The sequence below is a fragment of the Diorhabda sublineata genome, chromosome 5 (genome assembly GCF_026230105.1).
Source record: "Diorhabda sublineata isolate icDioSubl1.1 chromosome 5, icDioSubl1.1, whole genome shotgun sequence".
Taxonomy (NCBI): Eukaryota; Metazoa; Arthropoda; class Insecta; order Coleoptera; family Chrysomelidae; genus Diorhabda; species Diorhabda sublineata.
Window position 1 is genome coordinate 29,224,920 of NC_079478.1, and position 25,823 is coordinate 29,250,742.

The 25,823-nt window shown below is 32.3% G+C and overlaps 1 protein-coding gene across 3 annotated transcripts in view; it reads left to right on the forward strand.

The window, feature by feature from the left end:
* The window catches only part of LOC130443893 (protein pellino), a 128,633-nt gene that overhangs the window by 97,214 nt on the left and 5,596 nt on the right, over positions 1 to 25,823 (forward strand). For all 3 annotated transcript variants that reach the window (XM_056778774.1, XM_056778777.1, XM_056778776.1), the window contains exons 3-6: positions 13,765 to 13,996; positions 17,841 to 18,035; positions 22,832 to 23,023; positions 25,163 to 25,261. In XM_056778774.1, coding sequence (XP_056634752.1) covers positions 13,765 to 13,996; positions 17,841 to 18,035; positions 22,832 to 23,023; positions 25,163 to 25,261 — 718 coding nt within the window. The remainder of the gene's footprint in view (positions 1 to 13,764; positions 13,997 to 17,840; positions 18,036 to 22,831; positions 23,024 to 25,162; positions 25,262 to 25,823) is intronic.

Below are 25,823 nucleotides of genomic sequence, written 5' to 3' on the forward strand. Positions count from 1 at the left end.
CCACTAGTGAAAAGAAGAACACAACAGTCGGCGACACTAAGAACAGTAGAAGTTGAATTGTAGGGAGAAACGATATTGAATGAACTTTTTAAATGGCAACGACAAACACTCGACTATTGCTGCTAACCTTGACAGTAAAAAATCCCCCCGTCTGCGACTTTACACCATTTTTTGAAACATATAGGGCTCTATAATTCTATAACAATGTCACACATCTGGTAAGATAAGAAATAGAATTAACCAATACATATTTGAACAATTATTCGCGCCAGCCGAATCTCTAGGAGCTAAATAGCTCCGCTAAGATATAGGCGTTCAATATTTGCTCACTACATTGTCCCGCGGAAACGTATCGCATGGGTTCGTGTAAGTAAGAAATAGGGTGTCCATATGGAAAGTGGAAGGATGTAGGTATGTTTTTGCTTAGTGTTATGTTTTATTGAGACAGAAGACCCTTCAATTTAGAACAATACCTACTTTCTTTAAGATTGTTCCGTTCAGCAAGATAGTTGATTGATATATGTTTGCCCATAACTCTACCCATATGTTGATTATAACTGCGGTAATATTTTTATTACTAAGCTGCTGTTTTTAAAATTAATATAACCATTTTTTCTCGATATAATCCTCATAAATATAAAACAAATACATAATTGAACACATCTGCTATTAATACGTAATTATTTGACAATTATTAACACTTATGAATTATTATATATTTATGATACCGTTGTTCGGTTATCATCTTTTATAATAAAATTTCTACGAATAAAAATATCGACGACTGAGTAATGGATCGGAGTAGTAAGTATTTCTCCATTTTTTATATGCGTACAAAACTGTACGAAGAACCAACTAAAGTTATCTAACAATAAAAAAAATATATCGAAAGAACAATGTGTAATTAAACTGACATTTTTATAATTTTTTTATTTTGGATAAATTGAATACATTTCCAATGGCATAAGTAGTTATATACGATTCCTGTTATCTTATGAATATATTTTTCTGCCTATCTCTATATAAAGTATATATTTCCTGGCCCCCCATTGTAGGGAGTAAAGTCGTTTTATCCCTCCCTAAAAAAGAACCTCGACAAGTTAACTTGCAAATTCTGGAGGAGGCATTTTTGCTTTGAAGCAAAACGGAGGTTGGAAGTCTACGAATATTGTTGAAGGATATGTGCAGCAATATCTTGCAAAAAAGTGTAAAATTTCGTAGTTAAGCCGATAATTCCCTAATATTGACAAAATTTAGTGGATTTATGCAGAAATATATAATTTTTGTACATATGAACAAGAGACAATACCAGAAATGTGGAAAATGGCAATAATGGTACCAATACACAAGAAAGGAAAAAGAATTGAATGCAGAAACTACAGAAGTATAGTACTACAAAATTTTGGCAATAGATAAAAGTTTGAGAGTATATGGAAAAAACTTGTTCGGAAACTACCAATGCGGGTTTAGATCTGAAAGATCAATCACAAACCACATTTTAACTCTGAGGCACATGCAAATAATCGGGTATGAATACGATTTGCCAATTTACTCAGTCTTCATAGATTTCCAAAAAACGATAATGTGAACAGAAACCATTTGTACAGCATTATGAATGATGTTAGTATTCCAAAAAAGCTTATACGAAAATGACACTCGAACACACAAAAACGAAGGTATAGGCAAATCAAAGAATATCAAAATGTTTCTAGACCAACACAGGACTAAAACAGGGAGTTCCTTTATCCACTGCACTGTTCAACAGAGTATTAGAATAGATTGTACGTGAAATCTATTTGAACATAATAGGGTCAGGAAAAACAAGAACGATGGCAAACGAGTCAATAAAGATAAATCGAAGTACATGTTAATGACAAAACTACAAGGGAAATAATAAGACCAACAGTAAGCTACGGAGGCGAAACGTGGATTCTTAACAAAACAGAGGAAGAGAAATTAGATATATGGGGAAGAAAAATACTTGGAAGGATACTAGGCGGTGAAAAGGAGGAATATTTATGGCTGGGGAGAACAAATAATTAAATAAGGAATCTATTTGGAGAAGCAGAACTAAGCAAAATAATAAGATCCAAAAGTATAGAGTGGCTGGGTACATACAGAGAAGTTTTTGATATTATTCTAAATAAAATTTCGATTTAGATGATTAGAACATTAACATGAGATTCTAAAAACTGTAATATATCCTTAAAGGGTGCGATTTTTCAGTTCTGACCAATTTTTTTTGAGTTACTGTGAATTTGAAAAAAAATCAAAAACGCAAATTTTGTTCAATTCGTATTTGGCGCACTTAGTGCTAAGCGTATCCTTCTTAAAGAACACTGGTGTAGTAAAGTTTGTATTTTTTTGTTAAAAAAACGGATATTGAAAGTGAAATAGATAGTTGGTCTATTAGTTTTTCCTGATAAATATTTCACCTTTACGTGTAATTAAGCTTATGAATTACTGATTTGCGATGAATGAACGCTAATTTCATCATTTTTGAGAGGTTTGAATCATTAATTTAAGAGCAACATTTCAGGGTAGGTTCTCTGTGTGGCCAAACATTAAATACCAAATATTCGAACTGCTGTTAAATAAATTCAATTTCCGTAGTTTGTATAAAGTTTTTTTCGCGTATATATAGAATGCCGAATGTCTTCACTCGTTACTTCCTTTGGTGCCCTGGTGATCTCTCTTACCATATAATTAATATATTCATTAATAGAAACAATAAATGGTTTTCGGCTTCTGAAATAGACCGAGACAAAAAAAATAAATCTGAAAAGATCTAAGAAGTAGATTTATTTAATGTTATTTAAACATCTGGCTGTTCTGTTTGCCTCGATCATCTGTTTCCTTATCCACTTTTCCATTATTAATTAGTTGACATGTTCTATTATCATATTTTTGTTGCAACTGTAAACAATAATGAAAACTGTAAACCTTAAGTATAACTACATATAATTTTATGATGTGGAGTCCGTCTGGGTTCCAAGACTAATTATTATTATTTCAATTTCCGATAAATATACTTCTCAAAAAATAAAACAAAACACACTTGAAATAATAATCAAATGAGATTGGAAAATATTTCTGACGTGCACATATTTTTCCGAACAAGGTCAAAATAGTTTATTTTGCGATTTTTGTAATTTACGTAGTATAGCTACATGCGCGTTCCTATATTTTCATACCTTTTTTTAGGGAAAAATAATATAGATTGTGTAAATAAATATTGTTTATATGCGCAAGGTGAATGCAATGTTAAACTGATTTGTTTTAATTCCGTTATATACTGGAAAAATTAGCAGAAAATTATGCATGTTTAATATTTTAATTTGAGAAAAACAACGATTGCCAATTGACAATTGTCAAGAAAGCAAGATAATCTTGAATATGGAATCAATCAATCTACAATTAACTATTGAATACAAAGTAAAGAGGTAACATAACATTTAATCAAAGTTTTACCATTGGCTAGCACCTAAGCACTTATCCCAGTTTAATCCATAACTAGAAGTATTTTGAGAAATCGGAGTGGCTTTCATTTGCTCTCTCATGGTCTCCTAAATGTCTTGAGTGGTGCTGAAACGTTTGTCTTTTGGCATATTTTTTTCTTCTGGAATAACTTCTTTAAATATTTTAATATTCCTTGGTTCATTTATTGTTCGACAAATTCGTCAATATAGATACTGTTAAGTCGGCTTCTATATTAAGGATAGCTAAACTCTTAAACATTCTTTCACTTATACGGAAACGTAGATAACTTTTTATTCTTTTAAGAACGGAAAACGACGTTCTGTATTGCATTTTGTTGCTGCAATGCACAGAAAAATGCGGAATACTATTTCATTATATGGAAATACTTCCTTTAAATCCTTTTCTTTAATAAATATGTTAAGTTGCCTTAAACATTTTGTTCTCACACGTCAAGAATTGTTTTAATTGTAGATCATCCGCAAGATCAAATGGGCATAATTTTTTTTAAGTTTTATGGCGTTATGAAAATGCAAAACTGGCGGTTACTGCATCATAAGAAGTTTGGCATCTTCTTAACTCGCTCAACAATTGGTCGCATATTGGGAAGAAGGTATTAACCCTAAAATGATCACGTCCTCGCGACTATTTTCTTGTGAATGCTTCTGTATTCTTCTGAACATGTTCTTTTACCAGCTTTTTCAAAAGCATTAAAAGATCCCCTTTTGACACATTGTAAAAGTCTAGAGATTATTTACAATTGTTTTAAGACAGATCCCTAAAATTCCGATGGATGTTTCTAGACAATTTAGTTGAGCCATTAACCCTACAGCTCCATTTTTAACCAAAGCTTTTTTTGGGGAAGAGTTACTTTTTATAGCTTCAAGAGCCGACATCAACTGATCTCCAACCTTTAAGGTTGACAGTATCGTCCCGGGATGACCATCGGACATGCCGTCAATACGATCGCTTCTCAGACACATGTTCTGTGTAGGCTTTGTAACTAGTCCCTAGTCTGTAACCCCAGGCTATGGTAAATATGCCACTGACTGCAGTCCAAAATGTCTTTTGTAACCCCGTTTCTTTCTGCGGCGTAGAATCTTACACGTCCTCTATATAGAAGAATCTGCACGCCGCATTTTCTGCTAAACCTTCAGGTGTCTATCGAAGCGATAATTTCCCGAATAAACTATTGTTCATATTCGTAAATTATTCTTGTTAAGATAGATCTTCTTTGGAGTATTTTTACTTGTCTCAACCCCTCTAAATTAAACCAGTAACAGTTTTTCTCTGTCTACTTTCTTTTAGTCTACAGAAAAGTTCAATTCGACCAAGGGTTTAACTGCTCCTTGTTAAGCAAGTCTGTCTGCTATTTCATTTATCTGTGCTCCAGTGTGTCTCAGTACCCAGGATAACTTTATTGTATTTTGCCTCCAGGCATTCCCAAACCAGCATCGATATTGTTCTGGCTATCGGACAATATGATAATCTCCTATTCGCTATACGTTCTCTCTAATTTAATATATTTAATTTAATAATTTGACAACCAACTATATGTAGATTGATGAATCGTAAGTTTGGTCACAAATTAAATTTCTGAACGCAACCATAATATTTAATATTTGACAACCAACTAATATGTCGATCCATTCTCTATGTCGATCGATACCTCAGACAAAGAGTGCATCCTTTGTGAGTGACGATAACCGCTACGTGCACCGCTTTCTTTAGTCCAGTGATACTTTGTGATAATGACATTTCAAGTTTTGTGCTCTTTTCTTTTTTGATTTTTTTTGATAGAGAGACTTTACTGCTAGCATGCGAATATTTTTGCAACAAAATGAAACTGCAAATGTGTTAGCGAAGCAGTTGTTAGACATTGGATATAATAAAGTCGCAGTGGACACCTCAACCGGATTCATCACATTACCCACAATTTTCTATCATATCACACTTAAAAGAAGAGGTTATTCAGCGTGTTTTCCCAGATATAGCGCGACAGTTCAATAACCATAGTTGGCTGGGTGAACAAGCAATATTGGCGACAAAAAATAAAGATGTAAATGCAACCATTCAGAATTTTCTTCCCGGACGATTGGTTTCCTTTAAATCAGTCGACACCGTTATGAACCAAGATGACGTAGTCAACTATCCCACGGATTTTTCAAATTGACCGAAATTGCCTGGATTACCACCTGACAATTTGCAGTTAAAAGTACGATCAGTTTTCATCTTAGTCATTAATCAACCTCGACTGTGCAATGGAACAAGACTGGCTGTAAAAAATGTGATGAATAACTTCATTGAAGCAACAATCATAAAGGGAAAATACAAAAATTCTGCGTATGATGATGATTCTAACGGATTTGCCATTCGATTTTAAACGTGTACAATTTCCGGTACGTCTGGCTTTTGCGATGACCATAAATAATTCACAAGGCCAGTCGTTGGAAGTTGGCGGAATCAACTTGGAGTTTCCCTGTTTGGACAATTGTACGTCGTATGTTCGCGCGTCGGAAAACCGTCATCTATGTTTATTTACCTACCACATAACAAAATAAAAAATATAGTTTATCAGAAAGCTTTAAATTGATTAACAGATTGTACCATAACTGTGTGTGTGTCTAGCAATATCAAATTGATCCCTTATAAATAGCCAATATTTCGGGGAAACTTTGTTTTATTATTAAGCATAATCATGTCTAACTAACCGAAAGTAACGATAAAACTTAATTCATACCGAGCATTTTTTAATTTCTTTTAATAAAAAAATGGATTTCTTTTGTTTGTTTCAAGTTTATTTTATACAAAAGTTTAAATCAGCTAGTAACGTTATAAACGCAATTGTGTATCCGTCGTATAAATTTTGTTCTAATGATTGAACACGAAATATAAATTCATAATTATAATCATACAATTATTGTTTCTACTTTCACAACACCTTTTTTTTGTTCAATTTTCTAAATACCTCGAACGACACCTTCACCGTATACGCCATACAATTCATCTCCACATCTCACGGCTTTTCAATCATCGCACCTCACATTTCGCGGGATTTTCTATAACGACGTATATGTTGACATCTTATTCTACATTGGTCCTACGATACTATCAGTCTTCAACTGGAAACTTTACTCAAACATATTTATCTCGTGCATTAGCCACTTTTACCATTCTTTCAACGTCACCCCCAAGCGGCGCAGCGGTCACTTGTAATTGCACTCACATTTATATGTTCTTTCTTAAATTTATTTGACGATTGTTTTAAAAATAGTACTTCCTGTTACCTAATAACATATAACCGTTAAAAACAGGAAGTTAAGTAAATGTAAAATTATTTTTTATAGACATACCTATTTGAAAGTAGGTTAAGATCGCACTAAATGAATAAATTACATGCTAATAATTTTAAACGACCGATTTTTACAGTGTTTGTGTAAGGGTCATAAATATTTTACCAATTCATAAGTTATCTTCTTGATAATCTTTTTTAAAAAATATCATCCTTATTCATGCCTTAAGTATTTTAAGAACGTCATAAATTGTATTATAAAATGATTATGAGACTTACAATTAAGTATTCCAAAAAGTAAACGCTAAAATTTTCAGTCGAACTGATGGAAAGCCATTTCCGGTTCCCATTGATCGAATTAATCCTTTAGTAGTTAAATTTAGCTTGAATAACAATTTTTTTTGTTTGCAAAAGAACAAAATGAAAAAATAACAGCAAGGTTTTTCAACATCACGACTTATCAGAAGATGCAGGTATCCACGTGGATCTTTACCATTACATTATAATGCCAGCCCAGGTTTATCCACTGAGTGCTTGATCCGAATAAGTTATTTTATAAATTCACATTGAAAATTTGTTTCATTTGAGAGTGGTTTTGGTAAGAACTTAATGATTCGGTTAAACCGACACTATACGAGGGATTATTTGTTTTGGCCCATGATCTATTTAAAATAAAAAATTGGCATTGCAGCTGTAAGTTCTGGCTATCGGAATCTCTCTAATTTATTGATAAGACAGGAAGACTTTTAGAGTACAAAAACTCGCCAATTAAAAACGGATTGTAACACGGCATATTCTCATAGTACGAAAGACGGCCGTTAGCTCATTTTTCAGTTTCTTCGCAATCTTTCCATTAAGCTAGAGTTGACTCAAATAGTCAATAGCGTCGAGTTTTTGGGAATATTAAAACGTTTTTGAGATCGAAGTACATCTCTACCGATCCTCGTTCTTAACTGACTCATATCCACTTTTAAATCACTCAAATAATTGCAGAAAAACACGGAAAATTTGCTCTGATACATTTCAATTCTCATTATACAAAAGGATTGGAAGGAATATTTAGCAGAGTGGGTTTTAAATTGGTTTATAAATCCAACAATACATTAAAACAATTGTTGGGAAATCCTAAGCATGAAATACCAAATTTGGAAAAGAGTGGTATATATGAAATTAGCTGTGGTGATTGTGACCGAAAGTATATTGGGCAGACTAAGAGCTCCGTTATTGTCCGGTTTAAAGAGCACTTAGCTCATTTAAAATATGGAAGGACGGGAAAATCGGGTATTGCAGATCACGCTATCAGTCATAATTATGATATAAATATGTAAGATTCTTAAAAAATGTATTCAATAATAAATTGTTGGATGCATTTGAAAACAAGCTTAAATAGGGGCAAAGGGCCAATGATTTAGAATAAAAAATTGGCAGATATATTTTTTTAATATGGTCTACATTAAGATTAACACATTTTTCTCATTTCTTATGCGTCTTGAAAGAAAGATTGTTCATCCTCTGCAAACCACTGAACTACCGCACGTAGGGCACTTAGGGCCAGATTACGCATCCATGTTAATCTGAGAAAAATACTTTCTATGTCTTATTTGTACTGCGTGTGCAAATGTTTTTTCGAGTTTGCTTGTGTGTATCTGCTAACATTCGTGGTACCCATCGTGGAGCCACTTATTTCATGTTCAGTTCCGCAGTAAGAATTGTAATGTGTTTCTTATTTATTCCAACTATTTTTAACAGAGGGATGAATTGATTCACACTGTCTCTTACTTGCTTAATTGATTCACACCAGATACACTAGACTTACTATTTATAATAATTAACTAATCACAACTTTTATAATTTTTGTAAATTGACTGGTTACCTCTTACTATTTCGATTTGTTCACCATGACATTTAATTATACACTGACGCCTTAGAACACAAATACACTAGTATTTGTACCAAAAAGGATTTCTCGAATAATTCTGTAAAGTAAACAAACAACTAAATAAATAAAAATGCCTTCCTAGAAATTGATTCTAAAAACCAATATTAATAAATCACCGCTATAAAATCATGTAGAAAAAAATTTCCCGAGAACCGACGCATTCGCCAAACTTTATTCTGTTTATCCATAACCGAACAGGACCGGCTTCACGGTCCATGTCGTGGACGGTTTCGTAACAGTATATTATGTATCACATCATGAGAGAACACAATCTTCAACAATTTGTTTAATGACAAGATCATAGAATCTTAAAATTTTCGTGTGTTACCTGTGGTGGGTGTCCCAACTGCGTTTTCGTCTGTACTCACGACTCCACCTTTTCACTATGCCATATGATACTGCGTGTTTTGTTAATATATTCACCAAACCTTTGTGAATTTGCAAAGGGATCAATTCTTTTAAACGCAAATATTTAATCACCGGACGTTATTTGATACGATCCATTTTGTTACTGAGATGTGCTACTAAAATTCGGGTTACAACAGCTGTCAGCTTTTACCGCGAGTTTATACAACGTGACATGAAAAATGTTCTGATTTATATTGGGCCAGGGGTAGAGAAACCTAAATACATTATTTTTTAATGTTGGTCTACGTGACACCTTCTATATTACAATCTGTTACTCTGATGTATGCTATAACATTTATAGTATTAATCGTAGTTTTTCATAATAACTAAAATTTGCATCTGTCATATTAAAAATAGTAATTTGAATTGAGTTTAATTTTATTTGGTTGTAACTTCACATATTTTTTAAATTAAAATAATTAAAGTCATTGTTAAAATTAAATTATTAAGAAATATCGGCTTTAAACGTGATGAATGTTACGAGTACATTTACAATCTTTCTGTAACAATTTCCTTTTACTTCTGTATCTGAATAGTACATGTTAAACATGTACTTCATGCAGTGTTTCAAGCTTTCCAATCTTATTATATATTTATTTTCCGCTTCTCTTCTTTCTTAGTTCTTCTGTATACCGTCTCTCCTTTGTTCGGACTTTTTATCTGTTATGGGTCTATTATTTGTTTTACTGTTCTAAAATCTGGAAATTCCTACAAGTGACCCAGTAATCATATTCTTTTTGATCTTATTATTTTGCTTATCTCTGCTACTCCAAATTTTTTTTGTAGTTCGTTTTGTTAAGCGAACTAATATATTTGGTAATTACTTTTTCCCAATATCCATGTTCTGTTTATACTGGTTCTATGTACTATCTATTTTAGTACAATTTTAAATAGCGACGAGTAAAAGTTTTTTTGACACAACCAAGTTAAAAGTGTCATCTATCAATAGGGACGAGAAGTTTCTGCGCTATAAACAAAGTTGTTTCCTTGAGATTAGAAAATAGGCACTTTAGTATTTTATCATATTTAGGCCCAATTTTACAGGTGAAGTTTAAACCTCAAATGTCCGTTTAAATTACAGATACCATTGATTTTACGTTTTATCGAAGGCGTGTAGTGACAAACTTCGGTTTAAACGTTACCGGCTGTCTGGGGTACAGGAAACGGAGGATCCGAACCTATCTTTTCTGAATTGCTCATATTTTTACAATATTATGAAGGATTTTTGTAGAATTATTGAAGATTTGCACTTTATATTAGATGAACTTGATGAAGAAATTATCAACAACGACAACGACGCGCGTTTTCGTTCCACAGCGAATCTTTAAATTGTCCCGCATTTTTTAAATTTGTTGTGATTCTATCGAAAACATTTTTGTTATTTTCATTATTAAATTACCTTTCCAACTCTTCCCAACCTTTTTTTTCCTTTTCCTTCAAAGTTACCGTATTACTTTTTTGCTTTCGACTGTTCCTTTGTATTTCTTCACAAGCTTAACCAAAAGCACTACTTCATAGAAATTGCACGATTTTTTTGTTGTTTGTTTATTTTCGTTTAAATACAATTTTCGTAAAAATTTTGATTATATTTGTGACAACTAACAGAAAAATGTCTTTTAAACTGTTACCTGTAAAATAGAGCAATCCTGTATATTCTTGGTTTAAACTAGAGTTCAAACCATAGTTTAAGCTTAAGTTTATTCACCAGTTCCACCCTAGGTGGTAAAATTGGCCTTTAGAAATATTCATCATCTATACCAATACGAATAAAAAAAGTTTTACTGTACGATTTGAGATGAGTTCGTGTAATATATTGATAGCAATTGATAGAAAGACATTTTTAATGTCACGGGTATAAAGAAAAGAAACACAACTATAAATTTCAGTAGTAATTTACCTTTTATCTATCCGAAATGGGTTACGAAGAGAGAAAAATGGTGAGACAGTAATTTTAGATCGAGTGCTAATCGATAATTAATTTTTTGGTTCGAGAGAAGGCAGAATCTGATGTTAGGTTCCGCGTATTGATTATTTTGGAATTTTATTCATTATTGGCACGATTGCCTTTAATCGGTATACAAAATAAATATTTATTGCTTCGGTGATAAAAAAAAGTTATCGTATAGTACAACTAACCTATATTTAGTACATTTGTGCAAACACAATTACACTGCCTGCCGCAATTTCCTACTTAAACCTATTTCAGATCTTCAATAAAATCTTTTTAGTTTGAAAAATTAACTTATATCAAAACCTCCATCAAGATGTAATTCATAAAAATGTTGTTGAAATTGATACTGGATGTATTTACCATTTTCTTGTGAAACTTTTGGAACGTGTATAAAAAGTTTTTGTAGCATACTTTTCCGCATAACATAGTATTTGTCACAAGGAACGCATACAACTATTAAAATCATAGGATTTGACCAAGTGACGTCTGAAGGATTTCTCAACTCTGGAGTAGCTCCATTTACTAGAGCTACCAAGAATACTTCTATGGGATTATCCAGGCAGTCAGAACCAACAAAGCTTCTCCATTCTTAGTATTAGTATATTATCGTGTGGTAGAAATAGTGAAGTCCTATGGAAATTATTTTTTCCCTTATTTAAATAATAAAATGTGATATAACATCATCAAAATAACAAAATATATAACATTTTATTTTTGGATTTTTATTAATTTAATTCGATTCTTTTTCCACGGAATTATGGACAGCTTCGATAATCTTCTATAGCATCATAAGCATTGTTATTTTATCAACAACGTCAAGCGGACTGAAAAATTGAGAGAAATTGAAATTATTGATTTTTATAACAAACAAATAGATATAGAATATTGCTTTTTGGTCACTGCTGCCAGAAAAATCTAGGGAGATAAATGAAGCCACTTCAAGGAATGGTGCCCTTCAAAAACTGTTACTGCAGTTTCAGAAATCGTACTTTTGGCGTACTTTCGGGTTAACCTGAGCATAGTTTCCGACAAACCCTTAAATTAATACTAGGATGATCCCAGAAGTACCTGTACCAACAAAGAGAACAACAAAAATTTTAGAAAAATATCTTTTTTTCAAGTCTGTGAACAGAAAATATTCAAAACGGGCTAAAAATGGCGAAAATGAGGTAGGAATTTCAACTTTAATTGATTAATTTTGACCATTGCAATAACGGATATGTGAGCTAGTGCATTGTCTTGATGAACAAACACTTTCTTCTTTACCTAATGCGGCCGTTTTTGCTTTATTTCTTCGCTCGCATAATACTCGTCGTTGATAGATTTTCCTTTTTCAAGATAGTTAATGAAAGTAATCTCACGCATCCCAAAAAACCGACGCCATGACCTCGCATGCAGATGGAACGGAAACATTGCCAAAGACTTGATGAAAATATCTGCACGATGCTGTTTTTTTCCATTGCGAGCAAATGTGCCACCCATTTTGCGCACAGATTTCTCAAGTCCAAAGTTTCAGTTAATATGCCATGTACCGCACTTTTTGAAATGCCTACTATGTCTCCTAACTCCTAACTTGGGCTAATGCCTTTAAAATAAAAGTATTTTGTCAAATAACGATGACCAATTATTTCCATGTTTACAAATTCACTGAAAACGTTCACTATTGATGGCTACCAAACAAATACTAAACAACGTGGCGTCTTCAAACTTAAAACATATGGTGTATAGATTGTGTACTTACTATTACAGTAATATTTTTAAAGGAAATACCGCCATCTATAGGTAATTCCGGTACCATTCTCGTATATGGCGTTTTATAAGGCATAAAATGACTTACAACCCGCATCAGGGGCAATCGATGCCTTTTTGCTTACGTTCTTCAAAACAGTATCAAAATGCGTTGTTTATAATATAGGTGGTGAAAATATTCACGTATTTACATTCTTCCATACCCAAAATCCTAACAGTAAGAAATCAGTCAAATCAGTAAATTATAATCACCATACAGTCTGGAGCATTTCATCGTTTATTCATATTATCAAGCAATTCCAACGAGTAACCAATATTTCTATTCCACGATAAAACTACAAATTACTGTATTAAGGGCTGTTAATCAGTAGGTAAACTAATATTGATAAAGTATAAGGCAATATTCAGAGTCAGTTAAAAAGTAAGTACAATCAATTAATTAAAAATTTTGTAATAAATGTTGAGACTAATGAGACAACAAATTATAATTCCCTTCTTGATGTTATATAATAACGATACCCTTAGCAACATCTACTATATAGTGCTTCAAGACAAAATCAATCGACTTAATTAAATATCGATTTGAAATTATACGGGAATTGAGAAAACCGCTAATGCGGATTCTAGATTGCATAATATGCGGATTTTAGATTGCATAATATTTGAAAATGATTTGATATTAATAATCTATCGGCTGCGATACTGTAGGTGAGATCGATGTAAGACTTTGTGGCAGACGAATAATTTAGACTTCAGAGAGAATACAGACTAAGCAACTGCTCTGGTACGGACATGTGATGAGGATGGAGCAGAAGAAAGCATTGATGTATCAACCGCAGAATAGAAGGAGACGAGGACATTCAAGGACCTGGAAGGAAGGAATTGAACAAAATATGGAAGACAGAGAAACTTCAGCAAATTTACTTTTCAGTTTTATTTTTTTTTCAGATATAATGGATTTCTACCTCAAGGTGACAGAGGCAGAAGACGAAGTAAATTTGTATTTTACAAACGACAAGTTGCCAACGGCGTTAAAAGGTTGCGACATTACGTAGTTAGAACACCACATTCGACACAAGCAATTTTAGATGCAACCCAACATTCAATATCCTACACATTATCGAGAAATCACGCCGTCATAGTAGAATATACAAATGATGAAGACACTGATATGTTCCAGGTAATCCAATTTTGTTTGTTAAGCTATAATTGAATATACTTACTTATCCGCAACCTTTTCTTCCGTAGGTGTATAAAATTCAATGATTCCTTTTATATTTTCTTAACGAGCGTTTTCGTAGTGGGATTGTGGCAAAAACCGAAACTCTCATAAACTAGCTGGCAAAGAATTCGTTCCAATTCATAAATTCTTAACTATATTTATCAATTGTTTACTAACTCCTCTATTCCTTATTATTTTCCTTTTTTTGTCCTACTGAAGGCTATCTCTAAATCAACTGCTGTAACAGAAACATTTTCGTGTTTGTTATTTTTTCTGTTATTTGTCTCAAAGTTGATATCCAATTTGGCGTTAATCTATTGGATCTAAATGATGCCTGTGTATGATTTAATGTATTGTCTACCTTATGTCATAGTATATCTTCAAAATCATACCTTCAAATAGTTTGCATGTAGTACAGCATACAGCGATATCCCCCTGTAATTTATGCAGTCGTTATAACTTCGTTTTTTATATTATCGCTAATTTCCACTCCTCTGGAGTAGCTTTTGCGTATTCCATGCTACTAGTAATATTTTGTGTAATAATCTCATACTCTTATTTCCTAAATATTTCATTTCTAGCCTTATTTCAACTATTCCTGCTGCTTTCTCTATTTGTAGTTTTCCTCTCGCCTTTATTACCTTGCCCCTTTTTATTTCTACTCCTCGTGTGGGGCTTATTTCTTTTATAATGTTATATTGTCGTCTTTTATTTCTGATTTTACTTCATCTCTTTATGCTTCTAATTTTGCCACTATTAGCTTGATTTGCTTATTGGATATTCCTTCTTTTTTCTGATTGATCGCAATATGTGATGCAGCATTTTTGCATTGCCACCGCGTTTTTGTTCCATATTTCCTTCCACGATTTAGCATTTAGCTTCTTTTACTAGGTTTTTTACTCTGTTCGTTGTATATTTGATAATCTTCCTAACATTGATCATTTCACATAGTTGTTTGTATTTAATTAACAATTTACCCTCGTCAGATTATTATTTTTCATGGTGACTCGACATGCATACATAAATATCTTCACTTTCGTTCTATTCCAAACTCATGATATTTAGCATTCTATGCTCCTGAAATTTTAATGATCAATAATTCTCCTTCCGAATACATTTAGGGGACTGGTTTTCGATTATTGTTTGCTTAAAATGCCTAAATGTCATTAAACACGATCATTAAGGTTTTGGCAAATTTAGATCCAAACTAGAATGTGTTTGTTATGTATTCTATTTGATTAACTGTACTTTAGATCTAGTTGAAAGTCTTATATGGGAAGGAAATTAATGATAAAAAAGTAAATATCTCCACTCTTATGTTTCTTCAATCTCATCTGTGAAACATAGCAGAATTATTATGTGACATTCCTATTGACATTACGTGCCTTTACCATCCCTACCTAATTTGTGCACGCTTTCGCTCTCATCTAAATATTTATCTTGTCAGTAAAATTTCATAGTGAACACTTCAGTAAACTCTTGTATAGTTTGCAGTTCATTAGAGAAAGTCAAATAGACGATCACATTTGACCGCGCTGTCAAAAAAACAACAATTTTGGGTATTTTCATACAAATATAAATTATTGCCTTCAAAATAGACTTCCTTCGAGCCAATACAAACCTTTACTTCAATTTTCCATACACTTGTTGTAAGCCTCAACTGAAATGGCTTCCGGCACTTTATTATTATTCGTGGCTTCAATGGCAATGTCTTCATGGTGCGTTCCCCAAAGTGGATTTATGATTTTCAAACAGAGGAAAAAGTCACAGGGAGCCAAATCTGGTGAATACGATAAGCATCATCTCCTTTTTCGCTTTGACGTAGTTTTTTTTATTTTCATTATTTCATTTTTGGACAGTTTGGAGGTCAGTAATGACAAGTTTGATGAATTTAGGATCCTCCGTATCTCTTTTGCGATACCTCTACTTGACGTTGCTTTTGTAAAAGATTCAGGTCTTTCAGGATACGAGTCTAACATTAATTAAAATATGTTGATCTGATGTTGAAAGGCTCTGCTATCGCTCGTATGCAAACACGACGATTTTCGAAAACTATTTTTGAATTTTTCTAATGTTATTGTCGTTAATAGAATCGCATTAAACAAGTTCTCGACAACATTAAAAAGTTTATACCAATTTAGGAAAAAATGTTGCCGATTCAAGTTTAAATGCACCAGTCAGGATCAAATTTTATTAGACCATGTATATGACAGTAGGTCAGTTCAAACTTGACATTAGTATTTTATTAATTGTCGGTTTTAAAAGAGAACACTCAGTCTAAGCTTCTAGACCTGAAAACACAAAAAATATAATAGTGGGATGAAAGCTATCGAAGAAGAAGGAGAATATAATAAGATTAAAAGGAAAAATAATTTACGGGCGATTTGAGGGCGGGAGTAAGGGTAAAAAACAGTTTATCTCGATTTCCGGCAATACTATGTCTTATGGAAAAAAGTAAAATAGCAAAGTTGTAGAAAATAAACAAATGTACATCTTTTGTTTCTACATTTTTTTCACGTAACTTCAAAAATTCATTCATTTATCTTTCACAATAAAATTTTTTTTCACGAAATTTGGTGAAAACGTACCTTTTTGTGTCCGAAATACTCTGTAATTTATTTGATTTGAAATATTTATTTTTCACCTTATTTTGACTAAATATTGAAAATATTTTGAAACTAAAAATCTTTCTAAATATCAGCTTTCTTTGAAATAATCGGTGAATTTTTTGGTCGTTGAAATCTCTACTTTCTGATGGTGTAAAAAACCATGACAGTGGTAAATTTTCTTCCAAAAGACAAAAAAAAAGACAAAATGTCGTACTCGAAATTTTTTTTATAATTTGTGAGGTTACATGTTATATTTATAAATGCAAGTAATTAGAGTCTAGAACTGTGTAGAGCTTCCCTTGGAACCCTGGGGGTGCACCTGGACCACTTTGCGAATCACTGCTCTAACAGAACAGTGGCGACATTTGCTCCGAAGTGCTTAGAGTACGAACAATTTTTGTTGGATTTGCCTCGTCTTGAAAGGCTCATACAATCGATTATTCTTTAGTTTCGGGTTCATATGCATAGATCTATAATTCGTCTTATAGACGTTTCTTGAAGCACCATCTTGTAGCGTATTGCTACCACGACTGAATCGGGTAAACCTGCGAAACACGATTGTTCGAGATGTTGCTTCATCACCAAAAGTCGAAGTGAGTTAATCGGTACATTGATGTTGGTTTAATCCACGTCGAAAGTCATAGAAAAACATCGCACGCAAAAAATTCATTTTTTGACCAAGATGAAGTATCTGCAAACAACTCAAATAACACTCATATGATCACCTGTCCTGAGTACGTTCACCATTAAAAATGTCAAACTTAATGATGGCAATGTCGGATTTGACATATTCATATCAATTTTGCCATATCATAGAACTTAAATAGCAACTCTCGTATTTAGTAAATGTAGAGCGAATCGGAGTTAGCTGTAATCATCGGCAGCTTATAAAATTAGTAACATGGGTGATAATTTCTTTAAATTGGTAAATTTCATTTTATTGTTATTAACACGTATATTTATTAGAACATTGTTTGATTCAAAACTTGTCCAATAGCTGATATAAAACTTTATACTATACCTAAAAAAACAATTAACATTAGTTTTAATCAAGTTTACTTAATTTTTGCACGAGATGGCTAATAAAATCGCATTGTGGAGCGGCGATACACGCGAGATAGATTATATCTGTTTCCGCCACTCCAATTTCATGTTTAATTCACCTTTGGAATATCCTTAATATGTTTTTACAGATTGGACGATCATCGGAAACTCCCATAGATTTTGTAGTCATGGATACCATACCTGGTGATAAAACGGGAGATACGAAAGTTAATCAAAGTACGATATCCAGGTTCGCTTGTAGAATATTATGTGATAGAACAAATCCGAAAATAGCTAGGATATACGCCGCTGGTTTTGATACTTCTAGAAATATATTTTTAGGGGTAAGTGTAATATAATAATAGTATGAAGATAGTTTTATTAATTTAATGTATGCAGATTTTACGTTGATGGGAACAGTGACAACATTTTCGCCATGTTCATAAATCTGACGGAAATATTATTCATACAAAACATCTAAAGAAAGCTGTTTTATACATCGAATTTTCTGAATAATCCAAAAATGTGTATTATACAGGGGGTTGTATTTTAAATGAGAAAGTACGTATTCACCACCGCCGCATGACACACCTTATATAATTTTTTCCTTTCGAAGAAATTAATTCTCATATTTAATTGTCAAGTTTTTATTTATTGAATTATTATATAGTTTTTGTGGTTATTTATGCGTTTATTGAAGTGAATGTGTTTCAACTTAATTGTGATTATACAAACGGGAAACTTTGTTTTATCATATAATCAAATATACAGAATGAGTTTTATGTATGGAAACGGCTTGTACGATTTTTATAATTTTTAGTGCCCAAGAGTCTTGCGATACAGCCGGTATTATGGTGGTTTTTGCATTGTTGTCAGATCTTTCTTTTTTCCGGAAAAATAATGAAATTTGTTATTTCAAATGGATCACCCTATATATTTAGTATTTTTAGAAATACTGGATTATTTTTCAATCAATGTTCCGTATATCATAATTTCGAAGTTATAGCTATAGCTAATACAAATCTCGTAATAAAGTCTAGTGTCAGTGAATTAGTAAAAAAGTTTAACGAAACTGGTGCAGTAAAATATTTATCCAAACATCAAATGTTTGTGTCATATTAAAAGTAGATCCACATTTGCGAAGTAGAAAAATTACGAATTTTAGAAAACATACAGTAAAGGTAATTACAGCGGATGATCAAAATGTTGTCCATTTACTTCAATACAACAAGCCATGCGATTTTTAAAACTTTGCAACACATTTTGCAAAATCTTTAACTGCTTAATTCTTCTTATCTCTGTGGTAAACCTATCTTTTAATTTCTGAACCACAGCTGTTTATTTACATGAGAGTAAAAAAAAAATTGTGAATAAATAATTATTGCACTAAAAATTAATGATAAATTTACGAAGAGAGTGAAATAAACTACAGGAGTGTTGACGTTATACACCGCCATTCTTCGGGCAGGTCAGGGATCACTTCGCAAACAAAGTTTTAACTGCGTTGACGATCGTATATATATTTAGTGATTTTTTTTTTATTTTCTTTGACAAATACCTTCTGGCATAAAACATAATACCATATTATACAACAGTAAACTAATTACACACTTTTTAAATAACTTCAAAGTACACACACTACCTCACAAACTTTGTTGGAATATGGAATAATGTCAGAAAATAAAATATTTAATTAAAATTGCGCAATTGTCTGCTTGATGATCACGAGGTTATCGTTACCGGCATCGTAGCGTGTGCTGTTATAATACTGTTTTTATTTATTAGTTACGTATAAATAAAACATTTCTCTATATACAAGAATAAAGTGAATAAACCTTTTATAGATAAGTTCTTACATTATTACATAATATCGTTAAAAATTGAAAGCATAATATAACTCAATTACTATAAAATATTAGAATACGTTAAAATTAAATATTATTTACATCAAAACATTTTGGCAATAAAAATAATTATATCTCGCAGGATCGAAAACGACTAACGCTTGCAAACCATTTTTGTTGTATATTCTAATTTCTTGGCATCATAAAAAAAACTTTATCACGTCTTACTTATATATCATATAGACTTATATATCATTTTTAAGATTAATCAAAGTTTAATAATAACGCTTACTTTAAAATAACCGAGAGAATAACTGTCGTATTTACTTTGCATCATATGTTCGGTGTTTATTCTATACGTGACGTCACGCAATATAGCGGTCTTACTGAAATGTTTAAACTACCTATAAAATTTTTGATTTTTCATGAATTTTTTTCTCTATAAATATTGATAAAAGAATAAAAAAAATTATGATAAAAGTTGTATATAAGCTATCCAAAATTATTTTTTTTGATGAATTTTTCCAATATCCTAATTTTTTAAGGTGTTTAAGGTTTGTATAGACAAAATTAGCGACCGTGTTGGAACAATTTGGAACTGTTTACCGGACTCGTGTTGCACGAACGGTTTTATTTGTAAAGTTCATTTAATCGGTTTATAAAACTATTCAATCGCATTTCTCTGGCAAATTGGAAAAGTTTTAGAATAGCTAGTAAATAAAGTCCAGTAACAGAAAATTCTATAACGTTTCGATTTACATACAGTCTACAAAATTCTTTATTCTCGCATTACTTGGCTTATGCCTTCATGCTTAAGTACTTTCGACTATTCTAGAGTGTTTTTAACATGGGAATTTTTGAGAAAGAATAGGATCATGTATGAAAGCTGGGCATGGAGAGAAAAGAAGTTGATAAATGTTAAAATATTAAGTAGGAAGCTTCAAATCCTGATTTATACACTCAAAGTTTCACTTGATATCCAATTGTCTGCTTAAAATATAAGCATTAGATTTGTCAATTTTCAAAATAACATTCACAATTGATTGCCTTTTGATACTTTCTGAATTTCTTTGGATTATTAACAATTTCCTTTATGGTTAACAGAAGAATAGAAGTGGCAAATTTGTAAATGAAATAAAAAATTCTAAGAAGCATAATGAAAAAAAATACAGTGAAAGCAAGGTAGAAAGGTAACATACAATTTTAATTTATCTCTTTTAATACATTGCTCTTGGATGGTAATACACTCACCCCTTGTTGAATCGATAACTGGAAGAATTGCTAGGAATCTTCCATCCGCCTTCTTATTGTCAATACTAAAATCAAAATATCCCCTTTTCCTATGATGCGAATCTAATCAATGAAGTTTCCCTTGAAACAAAATCAGATCTCACGACCGAATAAAATAGTGACCATGACTTTTATGTTCGACTTTGATTGACGGGTTTTTAAAGGCGAGGTGAGTTATTGATTTCCCTGAATCTTTTTCTCACTCTACGGTAACAATTTTGGCAATTAAATATAATCAACAGGAAGACGATTTCACTTTTAATCAAAGTGAAATACGATCATTTATTTGCTAAAGTTCAGTAACAAATTTGCCTTTAATTTACCAATGATCATTGAAATGCTTCGCTCAGCCACTAAGTTCCTTCATTCCCGCTCTTGAAGTCAGTTTGAACGACTGTGTCCAATTTTTGTACACTTTTATACTTTACTTGCATGGCTCTTTTCCACTTTTAAATTCCTCATATACCTGATATGTTCCTCAAGATCCATGTACTACGACAGACATCATCTCACTAAAGCAGACTGCCGTACCGGAACAAGTTCAAACGCCACCGCTCTTGTTAACGCACGAGGATCATTTGCAGTATTTCTTAACACTCCTCATATTTAAAGTAAAAAATATTAAGAGTACAGTCTTTATGGATAACCTTTTTTCTGTACATCACGATCTACTTGACCACCATCTTAAGAACATTCTGGAAAGGGACCGAAGCAATCTAATTAAGTTTAATGCAGCAAAGACCAGGCTGCTGTTTTTATAAAGAAGTCTGGGACTGAGCTCAGGATTTGGTCGTGTCTTGAAATAAAATATTATCATCACCGCAAATTTGCTTGTTAGATGTTGAAATTGGAAGTAATATGTCCTAGCACAATCATGTGGTCAATTTAGACAAGGCAACTTCACAAAAACTTAATGCTCTATAACACGAAAAAGCTGTATATTTCGCAATAGCTTCTAATCCTATTACCGATACTAGCACGGCAGATGCTCTTTTGAGCTGTTCAACATTATCCCACCTAGAGCAGTATCTGCAAAAATCTACTCGACAGGCAGACGTTGCTCATGAATACCCAGTTCGCCTGCAGACGCCAAGAACGTCAATTTATTGGGGTTCCTTCCTTTGGAGAAGTGCAAGCCTATGGAATCAGCTACCAAGGCACGTCTTTCCCGAACATTACAACATACAAGGTCAAGATCAATCAACTACTTGAGTGTAATAGCTTCACCATTTTGCGATTACTTTTTACATTAAAAATTAATTAAATAATTTTAACTACACTCTAATATGTATACCAATTCAAAATTCAACAGAACGTCCCTTTATATTGTAATAAACAAAAGTTGAACCTTTTTGCTAAATTCATTTTTTCATTGGTGCCTAAAATCTGTGTATTATAAAATCTATGTAGATAAAACATTCGTTGAAAATATATGAGGATAAATCTAGTGACCTGGATTACCAATTTGATTGCACCATGTCAAGAAATTTATATTTATATACAAATTTCCGTTTTCGTTTCACATTGTGTTCGAGAAAGAGTTCTCAAGTTTTTGTAATTTGAAACCACGGTGAACATTATTTCATATTTTGTTTACATTTTTTAGAATTGCAATATTTCAGTGTATTTTACTGCAACTGCAACACATTAATACCGGGTTGATTACTAGGGCCATTTGTTATTTTAACGATTATATACTAGTGACTTCTACGAACATAGATGGAGACGACTATAGTTAAATTAATAAAAAATAAATTAATAAACGAATAAATAAACAAATACGAGGGCCGTCTTTTTTCAATCTCTGTCTTCAACCTGTAGAAAACGAATCACACTTGGCGGAAGCATCAATAGTGGCGAATATGTTTAAGTGGCTGTAGCACAACGCCGACTGACACCTGAGTGTGTAGTACGAGAGCTTCGCAGTGACCTACAGCGCATGCCCGCTTTCATCTGCCCGGCCCTTGTAAATAAATAAATGAGTTAGTAAATAGATCTTCTTTTAGGAAAAATCTTTAAAATGGCAAGAAAATGGCAGAGAAATCGATGGTTGTACAACAAACGGTGTTCTAATAATGCACCCCCGAGGAAACTTTTGTGGTGGTGAAGCAAAATATGGTTATTGGTTGGAAACGTCTGTAGGAGGAGGAATATTTTCATTGAGAGAATCACGATCTGCACAACAAAGGGGTCAAGTGGTAAGTATTTTATAACTATTTTTTTATTGTATAATATACAGTAGAATATCCTTAAGATAAAGACCAAAGGAAAAGTTTAATAATTTGAATTATCTAGGTTTTTACTAACTAAGGGTTTAAGTTAAGGATTTTTTATTGGTTCATATTTTTACTGTAACGTTTTTCTTATTTATTTAAACAATTTTTTTCATACAGTGGAGCGGATTTATTCACACTGTTTATATTTCTTTCTTGAATTATTTATACTCTTATACTAAAAACAATTAACTAGTCACTATTTACTACACTATACACTAAGACTGATTACTAAACAATTATCTAATTCTCAACATAATAATTTATTTGAACACACCGTTTAGTTGACTATCCAAAACACATCAGATTGTTTACTGACATCTTCACTGATAAACAAGCGACAATTTATACAAAAAGAATTTCTCGTTAATTCCTTTCTAGAAAATAAACAAACAAATAAAAAGGCCTTTCTAGAAATTAATGCTATAAAAAAATACAAACAAATCGCCGCTGTAAATAAGTCATAAAAATAATATCAAAAGTTTCCGCTTATCCCCTTAAGTTTGTACCAGGCGATCCATCAAATTTATTTAAATAAACAGAATCGGCTTCACGGTCCATGTCGTGGACGAGCTCGTAACAATACTTACAGAGCTTTATAACCCTTTTTAGGACTTATTGAGATAGATGACAGAGGTTGAATGCAAAATAAATTTTGAAATACTAATACATACGTACCTCATTTAAACGTACATTTATTGAAGTTTATTTTATTTTATAAAAGAGTCATTAATTTTTTTTGTTTCAAACTATTCACACTTCTTAAATCAATTTTATTTTCAATATAAATAAAGAAGAAAAAGCATCATCCTCTACTGTATTAGTGCATTGCTACATAAAAGATCGTAAAGTGTTTACAGCTTTTGTCGATAGTAATTTCTACGTGAGACATATACTTATTCCATTCTTCAGGCGTTTCATCGCCCTCCACTTCAATACTCACATCTGTGCTGAAAAACCACAAGCTTTAAAGCAGTTTTTCACTGCACTGGATGTTACATTGCGTCAAGCTTTGTTTAGTATCCTCATATCCACACTGATAGAAATGTTTTGAAGTTTTTGATTATGCCTTAATCCAGCGATTGAACTTGTGAAGTTGTGTTTGCTGAAAGAAATTGAACTTCGATGGCTTTCATTAGAGGTACGTCAGTATGTGCTGTGGAATTATCTGTGAAGAGAAGAATTTTTTTCGGTAATTGTTTAATACGCCTACTTTTGACAAGTTTTCCGGTCATCTATATTGTTCTATTGGCTTCATAGTCCAGAGGCAGTGATCTACAACCTTTCATTTGTTTTTATTTCAAGTCAACATTTCTAAAACCAAAGTTTTATCATATAAAAATACATTGCAGCCTTTTTTCTTAAATAACACCACCATTGACGTCGTTGAATCTCTAAAATTCTTAGTGCTTGTTGTGGACAATTCCTTGAAATGGGAGTTACATATTGCCGCCTTATTTAAAAAATTAAATTTCTCTTGTTTTGCCCTGAGATCAGTTTCCAATGAAATGAACTTATCCACCTCCTTAACAGTCTATTATATCCTTATTGAGTCGCATCCCTATCTACCCTTCTCTTCTGGGTGGTGCGAATCTTGAAACTACAACAGAGAGCTGTTAGATATTTACTAAAACTAAACAGCTGGGACTTCTTTAAAAGATTAAAAATTCTGACTCTCCCTTTCTTATTTATCGTTGAATCCGTTTGCCTATTTTGTAAGCACGTTTCTCCAATTTCATAAAGATTGTTGCACTACTTTTGTTGCTATCCACCTAACCTAACCTAACCTAACCCAACTCGGAACCTTTACTTACCTACTCCACGTTCAGAATTAGTTAGGGGCTCAATATTTTACTATGCAAAAAAAATGTACAATCACTTGTATCTCTCTCTCTCTCTCTCTCTCTCTCTCTCTCTCTCTCTCTCTCTCTCTCTCTCTCTCTCTCTCTCTCTTATTACGTTGTCGAGGTTCAAGTTTTATCAAGGTTCTACTGTATCCTGAATTTTTTGTGCAGAACCATTAATTTTTATTATCATTCTAAAACTTGTATTTTATTAATTTAGGTGGAAGAGGTAACGAATGTACTACAAGACGGTACTTTAATAGATTTATGCGGTGCTACATTATTGTGGCGTTCGGCAGAGGGGTTAGCAACATCACCAGTAAGTTTTATTATTTTACACATCTAGAATTGTTTATCTATTAAATATTAATAACTATAATTAACATGACATAATATAATTATTTCATTAGGGATTGCCAATAGAATAACTACTGTCCAAATATATTTTTTTGAGATGAAAACCAGCGTGTAAACAACATTAACAAAAATTGATTTTCAAAAATACAAAAAAGTCTGAATAGAAGTTTGTAAATAAAACATTTCTGCAACTCAAGGTCTAATTACCAATATTAATTTCTATCGTTTCTATTTTTTTCTCCAAAAATTTTGTATCATTTTCTACAGAGTGAGCAAACTTTTCAAAGTTATTTGTTACTTCTTCACTATCGGTTTCATTCTCATAGTTATTGATGTATACCATTCTTCGGATACAAAATTTGGTGTGTAACCACTGTTTTTCCAATCAATATTAGCTCTCTCCTGGCAAGCTCAAATAAAGCTATTTTAGATACTATAATAAAAATTATTAAGGAAACAAGAATAGTTCTTTAAATAATGCACTGAGGCCATCTCTGCTCCTACTCTCACACACACACACACAA